Genomic DNA, 14333 nt, shown 5'->3' on the forward strand with positions numbered 1-14333 from the left:
ATTTGGAGGACCACATTAAATTAATGTTTTGGGCCACATTTGAATGATGTGGTGGTCCAGATTAAATGAAGTGGCGGGCCACATAAGAATGATGTAGCGGTCCACCGTAAAATTATGGGATGGGCCAATTTAAATGAAGTGGAGGGCCAAGGTAGAATTATGTTTTGGGCCACTTAAAATTGTGGGACGGGTCACATTCAAATGAAGTGGGGGGCTACATTAGAATGATGTTTTGGGCCACATTTGAATGATGTGGTGGTCCAGATTAAATTAAGTGGGGGGCCACATTAGAATGATGTAACGAGCCACCTTAAAATTATGGGACGGGCCAATTTAAATGAAGTGGAGGGCCAAGTTAGAATGATGTTTTGGGCCACATTTAAATTATGGTACGGGCCACATTTAAATGAAGTATCTGGCCAAGTTAGAATGATGTTTTGGGCCACTTTAGAAAATGATGGGACGGGCCACTTTAATTAATGTTTTGGGTCATTTTTGAATGATTTGGAGGACCACATTAAATTAATGTTTTGGGCCACATTTGAATGACGTGGTGGTCCAGATTAAATGAAGTGGCGGGCCACATTAGAATGATGTAGCGGGCCACATTAAAATTATGGGACGGGCCAAATTAAATGAAGTGGAGGGCCAAGTTAGAATGATGTTTTGGGCCACTTAAAATTGTGGGACGGGTCACGTTCAAATGAAGTGGCTGGCTACATTAGAATGATGTTTTGGGCCACATTTGAATGATGTGCTGGTCCAGATTAAATTAAGTGGTGGGCCACATTAGAATGATGTAACGAGCCACCTTAAAATTATGGGACGGGTCAATTTAAATGAAGTGGAGGGCCAAGTTAGAATGATGTTTTGGGCCACTGTAAAATTATGGTACGGGCCACCTTTAAATGAAGTATCTGGCCCAGTTAGAATGATGTTTTGGGCCACTTTAGAAAATTATGGGACGGGCCATATTTAAATGATTTGGCGGGCCACTTTAATTAATGTTTTGGGTCATTTTTGAATGATTTGGAGGACCACATTAAATTAATGTTTTGGGTCACATTTGAATGATTGTGGTGGTCCAGATTAAATGAAGTGGCGGGCCACATTAGAATGATGTAGCGGGCCACATTAAAATTATGGGACGGGCCAAATTAAATGAAGTGGAGGGCCAAGTTAGAATGATGTTTTGGGCCACTTAAAATTGTGGGACGGGTCACATTCAAATGAAGTGGCGGGGTACATTAGAATGATGTTTTGGGCCACATTTGAATGATGTGGTGGTCCAGATTAAATTAAGTGGTGGGCCACATTAGAATGATGTAACGAGCCACCTTAAAATTATGGGACGGGCCAATTTAAATGAAGTGGAGGGCCAAGTTAGAATGATGTTTTGGGCCACTTAAAATTGTGGGACTGGTCACATTCAAATGAAGTGGCGGGCTACATTAGAAATTATGTTTTGGGCCACAATTGAATGATGTGGTGGTCCAGATTAAATTAAGTGGGGGGCCACATTAGAATGATGTAACGAGCCAGTTTAAAATTATGGGACGGGCCAATTTAAATGAAGTGGAGGGCCAAGTTAGAATGATGTTTTGGGCCAATGTAAAATTATGGTACAGGCCACATTTAAATGAAGTATCTGGCCAAGTTAGAATGATGTTTTGGGCCACTTTAGAAAATTATGGGACGGGCCATATTTAAATGACTTGGCGGGCCACTTTAATTAATGTTTTGGGTCATTTTTGAATGATTTGGAGGACCACATTAAATTAATGTTTTGGGCCACATTTGAATGATGTGGTGGTCCAGATTAAATGAAGTGGCGGGCCACATTAGAATGATGTAGCGGGCCACCTTAAAATTATGGGATGGGCCAATTTAAATGAAGTGGAGGGCCAAGTTAGAATTATGTTTTGGGCCACTGTAAAATTATGGTACGGGCCACATTTAAATGAAGTATCTGGCCAAGTTAGAATGATGTTTTGGGCCAATTTAGAAAATTATGGGACGGGCCATTTTTAAATGACTTGGCGGGCCACTTTAATTAATGTTTTGGGTCATTTTTGAATGATTTGGAGGACCACATTAAATCAATGTTTTGGGTCACATTTGAATGATGTGGTGGTCCAGATTAAATGAAGTGGCGGGCCACATTAGAATGATGTAGCGGGCCACCTTAAAATTATGGGACGGGCCAATTTAAATGAAGTGGAGGGCCAAGTTAGAATTATGTTTTGGGCCACTTAAAATTGTGGGACGGGTCACATTCAAATGAAGTGGCTGGCTACATTAGAATGATGTTTTGGGCCACATTTGAATGATGTGGTGGTCCAGATTAAATTAAGTGGGGGGCCACATTAGAATGATGTAGCGGGCCACTTTAAAATTATGGGACGGGCCAATTTAAATGAAGTGGAGGGCCAAGTTAGAATGATGTTTTGGGCCACTGTAAATTTATGGTACGGGCCACTTTTAAATGAAGTATCTGGCCAAGTTAGAATGATGTTTTGGGCCACTTTAGAAAATTATGGGACGGGCCATTTTTAAATGACTTGGCGGGCCACTTTAATTAATGTTTTGGGTCATTTTTGAATGATTTGGAGGACCACATTAAATTAATGTTTTGGGCCACATTTGAATGATGTGGTGGTCCAGATTAAATTAAGTGGTGGGCCACATTAGAATGATGTAACGAGCCACCTTAAAATTATGGGACGGGCCAATTTAAATGAAGTGGAGGGCCAAGTTAGAATGATGTTTTGGGCCAATGTAAAATTATGGTACCGGTCACATTTAAATGAAGTATCTGGCCAAGTTAGAATGATGTTTTGGGCCATTGTAAAATTATGGTACAGGCCACCTTTAAATGAAGTATCTGGCCAAGTTAAAATGATGTTTTGGGCCACTTTAGAAAATTATGGGACGGGCCATTTTTAAATGACTTGGCGGGCCACTTTAATTAATGTTTTGGGTCATTTTTGAATGATTTGGAGGACCACATTAAATTAATGTTTTGGGCCACATTTGAATGATGTGGTGGTCCAGATTAAATGAAGTGGCGGGCCACATAAGAATGATGTAGCGGTCCACCGTAAAATTATGGGATGGGCCAATTTAAATGAAGTGGAGGGCCAAGTTAGAATGATGTTTTGGGCCACTTAAAATTGTGGGACGGGTCACATTCAAATGAAGTGGGGGGCTACATTAGAATGATGTTTTGGGCCACATTTGAATGATGTGGTGGTCCAGATTAAATTAAGTGGGGGGCCACATTAGAATGATGTAACGAGCCACATTCAAATTATGGGACGGGCCAATTTAAATGAAGTGGAGGGCCAAGTTAGAATGATGTTTTGGGCCATTGTAAAATTATGGTACGGGCCACCTTTAAATGAAGTATCTGGCCAAGTTAGAATGATGTTTTGGGCCACTTTAGAAAATGATGGGACGGGCCACTTTAATTAATGTTTTGGGTCATTTTTGAATGATTTGGAGGACCACATTAAATTAATGTTTTGGGCCACATTTGAATGACGTGGTGGTCCAGATTAAATGAAGTGGCGGGCCACATTAGAATGATGTAGCGGGCCACGTTAAAATTATGGGACGGGCCAAATTAAATGAAATGGAGGGCCAAGTTAGAATGATGTTTTGGGCCACTTAAAATTGTGGGACGGGTCACGTTCAAATGAAGTGGCTGGCTACATTAGAATGATGTTTTGGGCCACATTAGAATGATGTGCTGGTCCAGATTAAATTAAGTGGTGGGCCACATTATAATGATGTAACGAGCCACCTTAAAATTATGGGACGGGCCAATTTAAATGAAGTGGAGGGCCAAGTTAGAATGATGTTTTGGGCCACTGTAAAATTATGGTACGGGCCACCTTTAAATGAAGTATCTGGCCCAGTTAGAATGATGTTTTGGGCCACTTTAGAAAATGATGGGACGGGCCATATTTAAATGATTTGGCGGGCCACTTTAATTAATGTTTTGGGTCATTTTTGAATGATTTGGAGGACCACATTAAATTAATGTTTTGGGTCACATTTGAATGATTGTGGTGGTCCAGATTAAATGAAGTGGCGGGCCACATTAGAATGATGTAGCGGGCCACATTAAAATTATGGGACGGGCCAAATTAAATGAAGTGGAGGGCCAAGTTAGAATGATGTTTTGGGCCACTTAAAATTGTGGGACGGGTCACATTCAAATGAAGTGGCGGGGTACATTAGAATGATGTTTTGGGCCACATTTGAATGATGTGGTGGTCCAGATTAAATTAAGTGGTGGGCCACATTAGAATGATGTAACGAGCCACCTTAAAATTATGGGACGGGCCAATTTAAATGAAGTGGAGGGCCAAGTTAGAATGATGTTTTGGGCCACTTAAAATTGTGGGACTGGTCACATTCAAATGAAGTGGCGGGCTACATTAGAAATTATGTTTTGGGCCACATTTGAATGATGTGGTGGTCCAGATTAAATTAAGTGGGGGGCCACATTAGAATGATGTAACGAGCCAGCTTAAAATTATGGGACGGGCCAATTTAAATGAAGTGGAGGGCCAAGTTAGAATGATGTTTTGGGCCAATGTAAAATTATGGTACAGGCCACATTTAAATGAAGTATCTGGCCAAGTTAGAATGATGTTTTGGGCCACTTTAGAAAATTATGGGACGGGCCATTTTTAAATGACTTGGCGGGCCACTTTAATTAATGTTTTGGGTCATTTTTGAATGATTTGGAGGACCACATTAAATTAATGTTTTGGGCCACATTTGAATGATGTGGTGGTCCAGATTAAATGAAGTGGCGGGCCACATTAGAATGATGTAGCGGGCCACCTTAAAATTATGGGATGGGCCAATTTAAATGAAGTGGAGGGCCAAGTTAGAATTATGTTTTGGGCCACTGTAAAATTATGGTACGGGCCACCTTTAAATGAAGTATCTGGCCAAGTTAGAATGATGTTTTGGGCCAATTTAGAAAATTATGGGACGGGCCATTTTTAAATGACTTGGCGGGCCACTTTAATTAATGTTTTGGGTCATTTTTGAATGATTTGGAGGACCACATTAAATTAATGTTTTGGGCCACATTTGAATGATGTGGTGGTCCAGATTAAATGAAGTGGCGGGCCACATTAGAATGATGTAGCGGGCCACCTTAAAATTATGGGATGGGCCAAGTTAAATGAAGTGGAGGGCCAAGTTAGAATGATGTTTTGGGCCACTGTAAAATTATGGTACGGGCCACATTCAAATGAAGTAGCGGGCCAAGTTAGAACAGCGTATTGGGCCACTTTCGAATGATTGGCGGGACAGATTTGACCCCCCCCCCCCCCCGGGCTTTGACCTTGACACCCGTGCGCCATTCAAATCGGAGGTTGTCGTTCGACCTGAAGAATAAAAAGTTGTGTATTTAAATGTCATTTTGCTGACTTATTTAATGTTCACGTAACACTTTTTGTTACCCAATGACACAATAAGGCCAGAGGGCGTGTCCATGACGTAATGTGTGGAGGAGGCTCCTCCCCCTTGCATATATGCAACATGCTGCAGTAAGCAGCCTTTTGTAAGGCTGCTTATATAAAGTATTACATGAAACAATGGCATTGTGTAATGTGAATGACTATATATATATATATATATGTATATATATATATATATATATATATATATATATATATATATATATATATATATATATATATATATATATATATATATATATATATATATATATATATTATATAGGTAGAGTTTCCCCATGACGTTTTAGTGGTGTTCCAGCTGTGTACTTGTTAAAACTCTATCGTGCAAAGAATGTTAATATAGTTTGCAGTGTGTGTTGATATAGTTTGCAGTTGATATAGTTTGCAGTGTATAAGAGGTTATACAACAACACCATTGCGTTATATAAGTGACCGAGCCGCTGGCCAATGAGAGCGCGCCTCGCCTGTCACGTGACGGCGCCGAGCCGAGCCGAGCCGACTTTGGGCGAAGCATAGCGAGACGGAGCCTGTTAGCCTTCGCAAGCTAGCGACGAGTTGGCGACGCGGGCGGTAACAAAGGTGTTCTTTTGGCGGCGGTTTCTTCCCCAACACTATTGACGACGCTCTTATAGGACCGCGAAAATGGAGCGGACTTCACCGGCAGTCGCTTGGAGTGCGGAGGGCGGAAAAGCGGCCAGCTGGTCGTTAGCTTCGGATGCTAGCTTATGTAAATAACCTAACTTGACTGCACTTTCTTTGTTTATTTTTTTTAATTCTGTTTAACTGAGAACGTCGGTTGGCCGCGTAGTGAATATTATTCAGCTTTTTTTTTTTTGTTCAAACCGGAAAGATTTTAACACCGACTCTCCGGGCACTGCGATATCGACATCGACCTCCGAAAACGCAATTAATTTGAATAGTAACACTGTACCGTGTTCAAATTCACAACGGCCCGAAAGTCGTAAACTTAAGTAATTTAGGTGCAATTTAGTTGAATTACCTTTTTTTTCCTGTGCTTAAGTAGTTTTATAACAGCCAGAAAGTAGTAAACATAAGTAACCTTGATATCGACCCAAGGAGGAATTTAATTTAATAACATTTTTTCTGTGCTAAACTACTTGACACGTAGTACACACAAGTAACATTGAGGTCGCGATTTAGTTGAATAATAAAATACAATTCTGTGCTAAATTAGTCACGTAATGATCAGAAAATAGGAAAGAAGTAATATTGAAATCGAAGACGCAATCTAGTAGTTGAATTATCACTGAAGTAGTTGTGTAACGGCCAGAAAAGTCGCAAACATAAGTAATATTGACGTTGAACCAAGGCGCAATTTAGTTAAATTACCCTTTTTCTGTGCTTAAGTAGTTTTATAACGGCCAGAAAGTAGTAAACATAAGTAACCTTGATATCGACCCAAGGCGAAATTTAGCTTGATAACATTTTTTCTGTGCTAAACTAGTTGTGTAACGGCTAGAAAGTAGTACACACGAGTAACGTTGACGTTGCAATTTAGTTGAATAATAAAATACTGTGCTAAAATAGTTGTGCAACAGTCAGAAAATAGGAAACAAGTAATATTGATATTGAAAATGCAATCTAGTAGTTGAATTATCACGTTTCTGTGCTGAAGTAGTTGTGTAACGTCCAGAAAGTAGTAAACATAAGTGACATAGGAGGCGGAGAAGGGAGGGCAAGGGGGCGGACTCCCAACTGTATTACAAAATAGATCCAGAATGAATCTGAATCTGCCCCCAGTGGGCATCAGTGGTTCATATTCGGGTCTCCGGGAGCTTCTTTCTCTGGACACTATTTGAACTTTTAAGCCGAGTAGAGACTTCTGAGGAGGACCATGGAGGTCTGCTCCCACCCGGCATTCCCGGGGATCTGCCCGGAGATGCTGGAGGTAGCGGAGGAAGCCAGCCGGGCAGGGGACTTTAGCCTGGCGGCCGAGATCTACAGCTCGCAGCTGTCGGGCCTCCAGCAGCCGGACCGGGGCCTGTGCCTGAGGAAGGCCGACTCTCTGGCGCGCGCCGGCCGGATCTCGGAGGCGCTGGACTCGTACTGCGCGGCGGCCGGCCTGGGCAAGCTGCGGCCGGAGGAGCTGACGCTGCTGGTGGAAAGCATCGCCCGGAGCCTCCGCGACAAGGAGCCGGGCCTGGGCGGGGACGACGGGGAGGGGGACGACGACGACGGCGGCGACGGAGAGTGCGCCGAGGGCGAGATTTTGGATTTGTTCTCCTGCGGCCTCTGCAGGCGTCTCCTCCACGAGCCCTCCACCGTGGAGTGCGGACACACGTTCTGCAGACGCTGCCTGGACGGGGACTCGGTGACGGACTGTGTGCACTGCAAGCAGGCCCTCGTCAGGAAAGAGGGGCTGCCCAACGGCCGGAGACTCAACGTGGTCCTCAGCAGCCTGCTGGACAAGCTGTTTGCCGCCGAGAGCCGGGCCCGCAGGCTGTGGATGGAAGGGGAGGTTCTGTGGCACAACCGGGACCTGACCGGGGCCCTGCACAAGTACGACCAAGCCGTGGATTTGGGTAAGAAACACCACTTGTGGGCCATTTCTGTTCATATTGTTTGGAAACACATGACCTACTTTTCTCTGCGGCGGTTCATGGTGTCACCAGCAGGCGGCGCAAGTAAGCTCCCTAGAGGTCAGCTGTTATATGACTGCATGACACACTGTCCTGTTGCCTAACTACAGCCTCGTTTCCACCCAAAGTTCCAAGTATGCGGGGATATTTTGATGTTTTGTGTAAAAAAAAAAATGCTGACTCTGTCAGCTTTGTGTATATTATCAGATATCACATACATGTCCAAAGTGCAGTGTGGCCTGCAGCAAATTGTCAAAAAAAAACCAGTAAAAATGTAAGAAAAAGTACATAATTTGATATTAATAATAGAATACACTTTGCCACTTATAAGCCAAAGCTGACAATACGTTTTGTCTTTATAGGAGTCATATTATGATATTTTTCTACATATAACCTGCTTCCTTGTGGTCTACATAACATGCAATGGTGTTTTTTTTGGTCCAAATGTAGCATAGATTGTTTTACAGACCATCTTCAAGTTGCTTTCTTTCAGGATGCGCCAGTTTGTGGGTGGGCTATGTTATTTACATGCCTCCACTGCGACAGAGTCTTCTCGGCGCCTACCTTTTTTTTTGTAGTTTATATTAGAAATGGCAACAGCGAAGGATGAATGTGCATGTGCGAGCCAGTCTGCCCCACAAGAAGAGGATAGAAGAAAAGATTAGATTTTGGACTACCGTATTTTCCGCACCATAAGGCGCCCTGGGTTATAAGCCGCGCCTTCAATGAACGGCATATTTCAAAACTTTGTCCACCTATAAGCCGCCCCGTGTTATAAGCCGCATCTAACTGCGCTAAAGGAATGTCAAAAAAACAGTCAAATAGGTCAGTCAAACTTTAATAATATATTAAAACCAGCGTGATGTGGGCGCGCATGGAGTCGTATATCAACATGGACGGAGCTGCGTGAAAAAAGCCACCAGGCCTCTTCGCGTAAACTTACCTTAACCACTCGCTCATCTTTTCTTCATCCATCCATCCCTTCGAGTTAGCTTTTATGATGACGCCGGCTGGAAAGGTCTCTTTTGGCAAGGTCTTCCTTTTGAATATCACCATGGGTGGAAGTTTCTGGCCATTAGCATGGCAAGCTAGAACCACAGTGAAGGATGACTTCTCATTCCCTGTGGTGCGAATATTCACCGTACGTGCTCCCGTTGTATCCACAGTGCGGTTCACAGGAATATCAGTTGCTGTGAAATAGTAATCCGTGTGCGGATGGAGAGATTGCGTCTTTTCATGAACCGGATCCCTGACGCTTAGTAGGAGCCATTTTGTGGTCTTTACAGATGTAAACACACAAAGGAAATGAAACGTACGGTATATCCGCGCGCTTTTTCTTCTTCTACGCGGGCTTGTGGTTGCTTACAGTAGAAGAAGAAGCGCTTCCTGTTCTATGGGGGCGGGTGCTTACCTTGGCGGTTGCTTGCGTAGAAGAAGAAGCGCTTCCTGTTTTACCGGGAAAAAAGATGGCGGCTGTTTACCGTAGTTACGAGACCGAAACTTTATGAAAATGAATCTTAATATTTATCCATATATAAAGCGCACCGGGTTATAAGGCGCACTGTCAGCTTTTGAGAAAATTTGTGGTTTTTAGGTGCGCCTTATAGTGCGGAAAATACGGTATATGTATGTATGTATGTATGTATATATGTATATGTATATATATATATGTATATATATATATATATATATATATATATATATATATATATATATATATATATATATATATATATATATATATATATATATATATATATATATATATATATATATGTGTATGTGTATGTGTATATATGTATGTATGTATATATATATATATGTATGTATGTATGTGTATGTATATATATATGTATATATATATATATATATATATATATATATATATATATATATATATATATATATATATATATATGAGTACAGGCCAAAAGTTTGGACATATATATGGAATATAAAACATGTTTTGTATAGTAGTTTCTTCAAAATAGCCACCCTTTTCTCTGATTACTGCTTTGCACACTCTTGGCATTATTTTGATGAGCTTCAAGCACACCTGTGAAGTGAAAACCATTTCAGTCGACTGCCTCTTAAAGCTCATCGAGAGAATGCCAAGAGTGTGCAAAGCAGTAGTCTAGAGTTTGCTTGTCTAATATTAAAACGGACGTTTCCTTGTATTTGTGCAATGACAATAAAAAAGCATGCCATACCAAAACAGGCAGGTTCCCCCCCAAGCCTGGGATCTTGTCAATTTCGTTGAGAGGTCAGTTGATCGATTGGCGGCGTCACTATCTTTGAGTTACTAGAGAAAAGCGCTATCCATCCATTTCCTACCGCTTGTCCCTTTTGGGGTCGCGGGTGGTGCTTACACAAATATAATTCACTTCACATGTCAAAGTCGTGCACTCAGTAAAGGGTGAATTCATGAGGGTCACAGCAGTCCTTATGGTCCAGTTCATCTTTAAAAAACAAAGAATAAACGTCAATGTTTATTCCATGGCGACAACATGAACACATCAGATTTAGCGTTGGCTTGTTAGCATTAGCATTGGGTTTTGTAACACAAAAGGCTTGTCACTGATTACTTTTACAGCATGTAACAAATAGGAAATATTTGATGTTTACCTTTTATTCCACTTGTTTACTACCTCCTCTGTATCAGTTATTCTCAAACATTGAAGTTTAGAAGTCTGGCGGAATACTTTATGTTCCTCTGTTAATAGATTGAAAAGAGAATGTCCTCTTCTTGTAGCTTTGTGTATCTAAATTAGGTCATTTACAACATGAAACTGCACACTGCCATATTTTCCTGACTACAGAGTGCACCGGCAAATAAGCCACACCCATTAAATTTTAAAAGAAAAAATACATTTTCCATGTACTAGCTGCACTATACGTTGTGAAATTAGTTATTTACACAAATATTTTATAAATGTCTATTTGCATAAAACGGCTGATCAAACAAAACAGAAGTCATTGTCATGGACTTTAGCTAGCTCTCCAATCAGCTAAACCGACTCAATAACTCCACGCTGACGTCTTGGTGAATTTACGAAAAACTGAAACAACACAAAAAGAATGCCATCATAAGTTAATAACACAAACACTGGCTTGATTTACATTATAGGAGCACATGCACGAAAACACTCCTGCACATTTCACACATTGAATGGTTTAGTAAGTAAGAATTGTTTTAGTTATATTGTAAAACTTACAAACGTTGCTATAAGACGGAACAGCACTTCTACTTCTGGTTGAAAGCACTAAATGGAAGGACTTCAGTGAGTGAACTCGTCCAAAAAAAATGGAGCAATAGCACAAACACAGCTTTTTAGCGTATTTGCTTGTTTTTGTTTAGTTTTTTTTCTTTCAACTTCTTGCATTATGGCCGTCAGCAAAGAAAAATCCCCAAATTACCCGCACCGTTTTATAAGCCGGAGGGTTCAAAGTGTATGAAAGAAGAAGCGGCTTGTGGTCCTGAATTTTTGGTACTAATAATGGATGTTGGTATCAGCCCTGAAAACATAGCTACAGTCTGCTCTCACACCCAATGTATTTAATATTAGTAAGGAGGGGCCACATAATGTGACTAAACACTGACATGTATTTAATATTAATAAGGAGGAGGGGCCACATAATTTGACTAAACACTGACATGTATTTAATATTAATAAGGAGGGGCCACATAATGTGACTAAACACTGACATGTATTTAATATTAATAAGGAGGAGGGGCCACATAATTTGACTAAACACTGACATGTATTTAATATTAATAAGGAGGGGCCACATAATGTGACTAAACACTGACATGTTGAGTTTCATAAGTGTTGGGTAATATTTAGGTCAAAGTTATGACGTCTCATGTAACTGCATTAGTCAGACTCTGCTCGTTCAGAGTGTGCTTTGTTCTCGTCTAGAATGTTCCCTCCTCACCGGAAATCATTTATTCACTTGCAACGTTTTTGTTGTATTTTTAGATTAGAAAAAGGTTATTGTCATTTCTTCCAAAGCCCTCCTGCAAATGACACGGTGTCAGATATTTGAGCTCCAGGATCAACACTGATTCATGCCTTCCGTCCACACCAGTGTTCCTTCGCCAGGCGGCAAGTGCCTGTACGGTCTGCCGTCTGCGACGTGGCATCCACGTGTGATGACACCGTGTGTGTCTTGTTTACTACCACCACATGCCTCTGCTGCTCACTCAAGGAAACGCCAGACCCAAATATCAGGTTGTCGCTCATAAAGGCTGTCAATCTTTGGGCAGCACACCATTCCATTCAGAATCAATTATCAATCAAAACCAACCAAGTCGTTACTTATTAATAACATTGGGTGCCAGTTCTCTGATTAACGTCATTCCTTCGTAAAATAGATACCAGCTCTGATAAATGTATATATTACTTTAAAGAAACTTGGTTTTGTTAAATACAATTCTAGCCAAACTTTTAATAAAGTCAAATAAGGCAAAAAGAAGTATCCAACACTTCTCTTTTCTAAAGTAAATATATGTGATCATCTTCATTAATAGGATTTGGCTAAAAAAAATTATATATATATATACAGGTAAAAGCCAGTAAATTAGAATATTTTGAAAAACTTGATTTATTTCAGTAATTGCATTCAAAAGGTGTAACTTGTACATTATATTTATTCATTGCACACAGACTGATGCATTCAAATGTTTATTTCATTTAATTTTGATGATTTGAAGTGGCAACAAATGAAAATCCAAAATTCCGTGTGTCACAAAATTAGAATATTACTTAAGGCTAATACAAAAAAGGGATTTTTAGAAATGTTGGCCAACTGAAAAGTATGAAAATGAAAAATATGAGCATGTACAATACTCAATACTTGGTTGGTGCTCCTTTTGCCTCAATTACTGCGTTAATGCGGCGTGGCATGGAGTCGATGAGTTTCTGGCACTGCTCAGGTGTTATGAGAGCCCAGGTTGCTCTGATAGTGGCCTTCAACTCTTCTGCGTTTTTGGGTCTGGCATTCTGCATCTTCCTTTTCACAATACCCCACAGATTTTCTATGGGGCTAAGGTCAGGGGAGTTGGCGGGCCAATTTAGAACAGAAATACCATGGTCCGTAAACCAGGCACGAGTAGATTTTGCGCTGTGTGCAGGCGCCAAGTCCTGTTGGAACTTGAAATCTCCATCTCCATAGAGCAGGTCAGCAGCAGGAAGCATGAAGTGCTCTAAAACTTGCTGGTAGACGGCTGCGTTGACCCTGGATCTCAGGAAACAGAGTGGACCGACACCAGTAGATGACATGGCACCCCAAACCATCACCCAACCATGCAAATTTTGCATTTCCTTTGGAAATCGAGGTCCCAGAGTCTGGAGGAAGACAGGAGAGGCACAGGATCCACGTTGCCTGAAGTCTAGTGTAAAGTTTCCACCATCAGTGATGGTTTGGGGTGCCATGTCATCTGCTGGTGTCGGTCCACTCTGTTTCCTGAGATCCAGGGTCAACGCAGCCGTCTACCAGCAAGTTTTAGAGCACTTCATGCTTCCTGCTGCTGACCTGCTCTATGGAGATGGAGATTTCAAGTTCCAACAGGACTTGGCGCCTGCACACAGCGCAAAATCTACCCGTGCCTGGTTTACGGACCATGGTATTTCTGTTCTAAATTGGCCCGCCAACTCCCCTGACCTTAGCCCCATAGAAAATCTGTGGGGTATTGTGAAAAGGAAGATGCAGAATGCCAGACCCAAAAACGCAGAAGAGTTGAAGGCCACTATCAGAGCAACCTGGGCTCTCATAACACCTGAGCAGTGCCAGAAACTCATCGACTCCATGCCACGCCGCATTAACGCAGTAATTGAGGCAAAAGGAGCTCCAACCAAGTATTGAGTATTGTACATGCTCATATTTTTCATTTTCATACTTTTCAGTTGGCCAACATTTCTAAAAATCCCTTTTTTGTATTAGCCTTAAGTAATATTCTAATTTTGTGACACACGGAATTTTGGATTTTCATTTGTTGCCACTTCAAATCATCAAAATTAAATGAAATAAACATTTGAATGCATCAGTCTGTGTGCAATGAATAAATATAATGTACAAGTTACACCTTTTGAATGCAATTACTGAAATAAATCAAGTTTTTCAAAATATTTTAATTTACTGGCTTTTACCTGTATATGGAAATATTTCCTGACTTCATTTGTTTACATTGAGGAGCGCTAGCTTGCTGCTAGCGGTTAGCTATTGT

The 14333-nt window shown here is 41.2% G+C and overlaps 1 protein-coding gene across 1 annotated transcript in view; it reads left to right on the top strand.

Moving 5' to 3' along the window:
- The first annotated feature begins 5824 nt into the window (after window positions 1–5824).
- Window positions 5825–14333, top strand: part of lonrf2 (LON peptidase N-terminal domain and ring finger 2) — a 19371-nt gene continuing 10862 nt past the window's right edge. The window contains exon 1 of the mRNA XM_061926128.2: window positions 5825–8050. Within this exon, the coding sequence (XP_061782112.1) occupies window positions 7363–8050 (688 nt within the window). The 5' untranslated portion in view covers window positions 5825–7362. The remainder of the gene's footprint in view (window positions 8051–14333) is intronic.

Source organism: Nerophis lumbriciformis, linkage group LG31 (genome assembly GCF_033978685.3).
Source record: "Nerophis lumbriciformis linkage group LG31, RoL_Nlum_v2.1, whole genome shotgun sequence".
Lineage (NCBI taxonomy): Eukaryota > Metazoa > Chordata > Actinopteri > Syngnathiformes > Syngnathidae > Nerophis > Nerophis lumbriciformis.